This window comes from Mustela nivalis, assembly GCF_964662115.1.
Source record: "Mustela nivalis genome assembly, chromosome: 6".
In the NCBI taxonomy this organism is placed as follows: domain Eukaryota; kingdom Metazoa; phylum Chordata; class Mammalia; order Carnivora; family Mustelidae; genus Mustela; species Mustela nivalis.
Window position 1 is genome coordinate 71,958,609 of NC_139025.1, and position 7,644 is coordinate 71,966,252.

The following is a 7,644-nucleotide window of genomic DNA, read 5'->3' on the forward strand; positions in this document are numbered from 1 at the left end:
CCTCATTACCACCCCCCATCTCTGGTAATTAGCCTCCATGGTGCTGGGCCCCCTGGGGTTGGGAGGTGAGGGTAGGGGGGCTCCTCGGATCCCACTGGCACACAGCTAGGGTGAAACCGCTGAGATCCCAGGCTTTGTGGGAGCTCTGGCTCAGATCTGAAAGGTGCTGATCCTCATTTCTTAATGGTGTGTGTGGATGGGTGGGCATTATGGACCATTCATGGGCATCTGGGGCATGATAGATAGAGACTGAGGTGTTAGGAGTGGTTCCCTTTATTAATGATCAGAAAGTCAGGATCACTGAAGAAAATCACAAGGCTGAGGGGTATGGGGCCTGGAGAGAAAGAGCAGGGCTCACCACACACTTCCAGGACCTAGGGGTCACAGCTGGTCCAAAAGGGAGAGGCACTGGTCACTTGAGTCACAAGGGTCAGGACAGGCACCTGGGACAGGGCGGGATAGTCATAAGCACTGTCCCCTACACCACCACACGAAGTCCGGATGTGCTCCACCAAGCCCCACCTTGCACCCCCCGCCGCCACCACTTTGGGCACCCCCCCACCCCCGGACTCACTGAGAGGCTGAGGGAGCGTTGGTCCGGTGGGAGGCAGTCACGGGCTAGGGCTGGGGGTCGGGGCCGGTGTGCAGGGCCTGGGAGCCCCGGGGCTGATGCCCTGGCTGGCATAGTACTCCACCACCTGCCTGGGCACCTCAGCCAGGACGCACTTGGCAAGCGCAGAAGGTGCAGCCTGGGAATGGGGCGGGGACGGGTTTAGCAGGCCCGGAGGGTGGGGGCGGGGTCAGGCAAGAGGACGAGCCTGTGGGGGGCGGCCCGCTGGGCTCCAGCGTCCTTCGCAAGCCATCAATCCGGTGTGGGAGAGAAGGGTCTGATTTGAGGGCTTGAGGAGCTGAGGAGTCCTACGACCGGGAGGGGGCGCCGGGCACTCACATCCTTGAAGTCCCGAAAGGGCACGAACTGGACGATGTCGCGGGCCGCGGGCACCCCTCGGGGGCAGCGCAAGGGACCGTCGTCACCATCCAGTAGCCGCATGTCGGAGAAGTCGGCATTGCCCACCCCCACGATGATGATGGACATGGGCAGGCGGGAGGCGCGCACGATGGCTGCGCGGGTCTCGGCCATGTCGCTCACCACACCGTCCGTGAGCACCAGCAGCACGGAGTATTTCTGAGGGCAGAGGGCAGGCGGAGGGGAGGAAAGGTAGGCTCTGTGTGCAAGGACGCTGGCACCCACCCCAAGCCCAGGCCCTGGGCCCGGCTCCACCTGAGGACACCCAGGGGGGCAGAGCCCGGTTGCCTGCTTCGCCTCCTCACCGTGGCTTGGCCGGTGCTCTGCTCGCGCTGAGCTGGCCCAGCCACGCGGTTAATGATAGGGGCCACGTTGGTGGGGCCGTAGAGTTGAATCTGGGGTAGGCACCGGCGGTAGGAGGCGATGACCCCGGAGATCTCTGTAGGCGAGGGGGTGAGGCCAGCAGAAATTAGCAGGGAGCCCTTTTGGACACACTTTAAGTAAGACGGTCCTTGCCTGTCTCAGGGCTGCCTGGCCCCCTTAGTAAGTTCCTTACTAAGCAGGAGAGTTGGCTGGTCTGATGCTAGGCCAGGGGTCTGGAGTCCCAGATGGACAAGAGCTGAGTGGTGAGATGGGCGGGGGGCTGGGCCCATGAGGATGGAGCCTGTGCCCCTGCAGGAGGTTGTACAGGCTGTGCAAGCTGTATGGGGGTGGGGCGGGACTGGCGAAAATCTGCCCTCTTACCTTCACATTCAGGGTTTTCCGGGTCAAAGTTGATAGCAAAGTCATGGGACACCTGTGAGAATAAGACCAGAGCAGCTAGAAGATGGTTTTCTGCCTACTCTCCCACCAAATCCTCCCTTCCTCTCAATCCCAGCCTACCTCGAAGTTGGGGGGGATTCGAGCGCCAAAGCCAAATGCTGGAAACCGCTTATCACTGGAGAGAAGAGAAGGCTGTGGGGCCCATCCGGCAAAGCCTCCCTACCTGCCTCCCTCCTCCCTAGCCTACCTCCCTCCTACCTGTCATAGTCCTGGCAGATGCCTCCCACTGCGCGCAGGGCCTGAAGGTAGTGGTTGGGCTGGCGGGGGCTGAGGCAGTGTAGGGACTGGCTGCTCCTTGGGTCCCCATTGGAGGCGGTAAAGTCAATGGCCACCTGGTGGACGTGGGGACAGGGTCACACTGCATCCATGAGAGCTCACTGAGGGCTGGCTCAGAGGTAGGGTCTATAGGGAGGACTAAATTAAATCCAGTCAATGGGGTGCCTGGGTGGCTCAGTGGGTTAAAGCCTCTGCCTTTGGCTCAGGTCATGATCACAGGGTCCTGGGATTGAGCCCCACATCTGGCTCCCTGCTCAGCAGGGAGCCTGCTTCCTCCCCTCTCTCTGCCTGCCTCTCTGCCTACTTGTGATCACTCTGTCAAATAAATAAATAAAATCTTTAAAAAAAATAAATTAAATCCAGTCAAGCTCACAGGTAGCCTCATCATGGAGTGGAGTAAGGGGTACAAAATAACAATGCTGAGGTTCATGAGAGGCCCCGGGAGGAACAGGGGGATTTGGGGCTCCTCTGGTCATTATGTGTTTAGCCCCTGCCTCTTGCCTGTGACCCTCATATTTCCCAGGCCTTTACCGTGAAGCTGATCTGGCAGCCGCCCATGATGTAATCCAGGAAGGTGTGCACCTTCTCCACCTAGCAGGAGGGGAAGAGGTAAAGTAGCAGGATGGTTGTTTGAGGAGGGAGCTGGGTGGGGTTTCAGTGAGGGGGAAGGGGAGGGGAGGTTTTTGAAGTTGAAGTTCCTGGTGGGATAGGGCAAGCCTTCTCCGTTCTCAGAAGAGGAGAAACCCGTCTTTGAAACAAGGGGAGGGTTGAATCTGAGGGTCCAATGTGAGGGGGGGGGCACTGGGATTTACCGTGCACTGCGCCAGTACTACAGTCCCCGAGCTCTTATAGTTCTTCTTCTTGTCCCGGTACTTGGGGTTAATACAGTCCCACTGCATCTAGACCCCACACACCCCACAAGCCCAGAGTCACAGTTCCAGCAGGTGACCCCTTCTCTCCCTTCCAGCAGAGCCTCCCAGACCAAGACCCCAAGGGCTCCCTCCTTAGACTGAGCCCAGTTACTTTCCATCATTTCCCCCATCCCATATACTAGGCTCTTCAACCCTCTCAGAATTCTCCCAGGGATCTCTGTGGCACCTCCTGCCCGGGGTTTGCTGTTCCTTCCTGCATCTCCTGGAAAGTGCTGGTGAACTCCCCGATGAAGTCATGCTTCCCGCTCGAGTCATAGTCATACACCAGGAACTGAGAAGGCGAGGAGGGTAGTAGAAAGGGTCAGGGTTGTTTTGCAGTGGTTGCTGGGGGGCAGGGCGAGGGATTGAGGGAGGCGGAGGCTAACAGTCCCTGGGCCCAGACAGACATCTTCAACTGCCCAAAGAGGGTACCTGCTGAACTTTATTCTTTGGCTCCATCTGACAGGGACTTTGGCCTTGATAAAAGGTATGCAAAGTGGGAACGTTGAGCTGTGACTGGGTCTTTACCCCACAGTGGGAAGGACTTAACATGGGGGAGAGAGAGGGTCTTGGTACACTCAGGGGCAATGTTTCAGACAGAGGTTGGCTGCTCCCATAGGCTGCCCTTGCTTGGCAGGGACTTCACCTTGAGAGGCCGGTGGGCATCGCAGCTGCACAGGGAGTGCAGGGACAGGCGGAATGGCTCCCAGCTGGGATTCAGGTTGTTCTTCACCACCTTGAGAGGCACCGGAGAGCTGGTCACCTCCTAGCCACATCCCCCTACTCCACTCTTCCTTCCCCCTCCCCACAGCCCTAATCACCAACCTCAGTCCTCCAGACGAGCTGGTCACTCTGGTCCCCATCGGTTTTATAGATCTCCATGAAAGGGTCAGACTTGCTAAACAGATCCTGGGGATGCAGAAGAAAGGACTGGTGAGTGCGGTGAGGTCTGTAGGGGGAGGCGGCTAACACTGAGAAGGGGGAGCAGCCTTGATTTGTCTTGATTGTGGGGGAGGAGGGGCTGGGCTCTCTAACAAGGAAGATGGGGGCCCAGACTCTGGGGCTCCAACCTTGTTGTCTAGCTTGTGGGCTCTGAAGGTGAGCTGCACATAGTCATTCGTGCCGGATACCTCCTCGGCCACAATCTGCAAGGGAGAGACAAGCGGCAGGGTTTCCCTCTACCACCCAAAGGGCCACCTTATGCCCTTTCCCTTAGGTGGGGGCCAGTCCTGGACATAACATCACCATGGATGTCCATGCAGGGGCATTGAATGCCCCACCCAAGGGGGAGTACAGGTGACCTTGCCTACCGTGATGGTGGACTTGCCCGCAGTCTTCCCATTCTTCAGCAGCAATGGCTTAGTGACCTTGGTTTGTGACACGATCTGGAGATGGAAGTGGAGGAAGCCCCAGCTGTGACACCTCCCCCCCTACCTTGGCCAGGAAACAAGGGACAGGGTCACATGGGTCCTTAGAGTGCTCCCAGGGACTGGACTTGGGCTAGGGTGGAACTTAATTTCCACAGCAACATGAGCCAAATGCAGACACTTAACAACTGAGCCACCTATGTGCCCCAGTTTCCACAGCAACATGAAGAGTAGGCACTGTTTAGAGGAGGGCACCAAGAGGTTAAGTATCTTGCCCAAGGCTGTACAGCAGGGAATGGTGGAGATGGGGTCCAAAATGATCTCACTCTGGAGCTGATTCTCTGTTATTTTGGCTTTCAGAGGTGGAAGCTGATGGGGATGGGGTGGATGGGGATGCAAACCTGGCCCAAGGTGCATTCAATAGAGCCAAGGAAGGTGTCGTTGCTGGGACTGGTGGCTCCATCCTCCGCGTCAAACACATGGAACTGCAGCGGCTGCTTCTCCTCAAAAAAGTACTCAAGGGCCAACACCCGGGAGAAGACCGGGCTGGAGCAGGAGCGTAGCACCTCTGTGCGCTCCACCTGCAGCGGGAGGGGTGAGGGCCCTCTGGGAACCCAGACGGCTTCTCCCTGCCCGTGACCACCCTGCTCATGCCAGCTTTCCTCGGTCTCCCGTGTCCCCAGACACTAGCTCTTCCCTTGCTAGGTTCAACCCTGAGCTAAGGGCGCTGCCAGCCCCCTGACTAAACCATCAGTCCTTGGGGGCTCCCATAGGGTCTCTGGGAGCTGTGCCACTTCCTCTCGGCCCCTCTCAGGACCCTCTGGGACTCTGCGGACTTTGGAAGCTATAAAATGGTTTGTGTTTGTCATGATGGCACGCCTGTCTCCCGGCTCACCCCCACAACCTTGAGAAGAGGCCCCTCAGGGTCCTCACACTCCCCTGTGAGGCTTTCCTTGCCCCTTCCCAGCACCCCCCTTCCCAGGCCAGGAGGTTAGTTAAGACAAGACGGGAGCCCGTTCTCACCTCCACCCACTGCTCATCAGAGTAGAGCTTGAGCAGCACGCAGGGGTGGGGCTTGGTGAGTGTGTCTCTGTCCAAGAGGCCATGGCAGGACACCCGCAGCTCCACCCGCGAGGCCCCCAGTGTCATGGCTGGGGGCTCAGGCACCCATCCCATCTCAGGGTCCGACATGTCACTGTGGGGACAGAGCAGATGGCCTGGACACTGGAAAGGAACATCTGCTAGGGGAGGGGTCTGTCTTCTGGGAACCTGGGCCCCACTCCCACCTTGTCCTGATTCCTGAGGCCCTAGGATCTCACGGATCTCCTGCTTCCTCCCCCTACTCAACCCCCAGCCCCTGCTCTCAGCTTGGCTTCCCCGGAGCTGTGAACAGGGAGGGTGGAGGACTTGAGCCTCCTGCCTTGTGTCTCTGTCACCCCTGCTGGCCTACTATGTATGGATGGGGCTGGAGAGGGCTGGGGGCGTGTGTGGGGTTCCTGGCAGTCTTGGCTCCTGGGCCATCGATTGATCCATGCTTTCTGCTACCTCAGCACCTTCTGCTATTTCCCGACCGATGTTGGAGCCAGCACTGCACTCAGTCTTGGCACGAGGGAGCTGAACTGGGGCAAGGGGGTGGGGAAATGGGTGGAGGAGCCCCTGCAAGCCTGAAGGGGGTGGGCCTCAGGAACGGAGTCTGCAGTGGGCAGGAGGGGGCAGGTCGTAAGATGCCCAGCAGCGCTGTCCCTCTCCGCCTACCCCCACTTACCTTCTGGGTGGCTTATGGCAAGGGAGGGGTGGTGGGCTTGGGCACTTAGAGGCAGAGCCCTGCCCCTGCTGAACGCTCCTCCAGGTTCCTGGCAGGGGCTCCCACTATGACAACTCTCGCTTCCCTCCCCACCTCCCCTGTTCTCACACTTCTTGGCAGCACTGGCACTGTCTCTTAGCGACAGGATTTTTGGGGAGCCACAGCCCCCTCCATGCTGCCCGTGGGATGCACGCATGCCACCCTCCCCCAGCAGTGGTACCAAGCCTCGGGCAGCAGCAGGCAGGGGTATGCTGGCCCGAGTTCACGGCCGGTCAGTTCATCTATCTGTGTCTGTCCACATCACAGGGTGAGGCTGTCTGCTCCCGTGTCGTGCTTCCCCCAAGCGAGTGCGCGTTGGTGTGTCTGAATGCCCCCACCCTGTGTGTCTGTCCTTTAGCTGTGTGTCTGTATCCAGAAGGGTGTGCCAGTTTCTGTACCTCCTTCAGAACTGGGACCCTTCTCTGGCTGGGTCCCCCCCCACCGCCCGCCCACCCATAACGCGTACCTTTCTGGAAATGTGAGGGAGGGTCTGGGTGGGTGGGTGGGGAGCTCTGCCTTCCAGCCACAAGTCTCCCAATTCTCACAGGGTCCCTGAGTTGGGCAGGGGCATGTGGTGGTGAGGGGATCGGGCAGGATTGGAGACCTCTCTGGGGGCTGGGGAAGACGTTGTTATGGAGACTGGGCCAGGCTGGGCCAGGCTGGGGCTGAGCTAGGGAGGAAGGGTAGGCTCACCTGGGCTCTAGTCGGGGGGCTCCTCTCTCCGGCTCTCTGGCCCTGGCCCTGACTCCCTTGCTGCTCCAGCCGCTGGCGCCGGCTCCGGCTCCGGCTCTGCTGCTATTTATGGGGCCTGGATGGGGAGGGATGGGGGGGCCGCAGCACCAGCTCCCCCCGCATAGACCGGTTGGGAGGGAGAAGAGGGGAGGGGCAGGGCCATTGCCTGGGAGGGAACCACAGAACCGGGGGAGGAGGGCGGGTTGGGGGTGGCTCAGAGGCAGGACCCCCACAGACACAGTGACACACATCTTCCCTTTCACACCACACCCACACCCTTGCACACACTGTGGCAGGGCGTACACACACACATTCACACCAGGAGATGATGGAGACACAGGCACCCACGAGTCATGGGCTCACACGTATCCTGACACACACAGGCGGCAGCACATAAACTCTCGGTGACACCACGCCAATTACAGCCCTATGGGTACACATACGGAAACACACCCGGTCGCACAGCGCTCTCCACATCACGCCTGTTGGGGATATTCACAGTAACACATCAAGGAACACGGGGCTATACTTGTCACACACACATACACTCATTCACACCAACCCAAATACAACAGGATGGAGATCTTCACGTGCTCCTTCAAAACCAGCCCATACCACGCTAAATCTCACAGCTTTGAAAAGGAGGTCCTGTTCCCTAGATGCTTC

At 59.1% G+C, this 7,644-nt stretch overlaps 1 protein-coding gene across 1 annotated transcript; it reads right to left on the minus strand.

Moving 5' to 3' along the window:
- Positions 1-187: 187 nt before the first annotated feature.
- Positions 188-7,023, minus strand: CPNE6 (copine 6). Its single transcript, XM_082734641.1, has 17 exons — positions 6,940-7,023; positions 5,427-5,598; positions 4,805-4,984; positions 4,347-4,421; positions 4,107-4,181; positions 3,862-3,945; positions 3,683-3,772; positions 3,224-3,328; positions 2,938-3,024; positions 2,657-2,716; positions 2,048-2,181; positions 1,910-1,964; positions 1,772-1,823; positions 1,333-1,466; positions 950-1,186; positions 575-749; positions 188-443 (listed from the first exon to the last, which is right to left on the minus strand). Exons 2-16 carry the CDS (start codon positions 5,592-5,594, stop codon positions 612-614), a joined length of 1,674 nt encoding a protein of 557 aa, XP_082590767.1. The 5' UTR covers positions 5,595-5,598; positions 6,940-7,023; the 3' UTR covers positions 188-443; positions 575-611.
- Positions 7,024-7,644: the final 621 nt, after the last annotated feature.

Bases quoted from the DNA above. Each gene is read 5' to 3' on its own strand.
- CPNE6 (XM_082734641.1), bottom strand. From the start codon at position 5,594: ATGTCGGACCCTGAGATGGGATGGGTGCCTGAGCCCCCAGCCATGACA. The intron at 3,946-4,106 runs GTTGGAGCCCCA...CTGCATCCCCAG, and splicing joins CCCACAAGCTAGACAACAAG to GATCTGTTTAGCAAGTCTGA. The intron at 2,182-2,656 runs GTAAAGGCCTGG...CACGTCCACCAG, and splicing joins GCTGCCAGATCAGCTTCACG to GTGGCCATTGACTTTACCGC.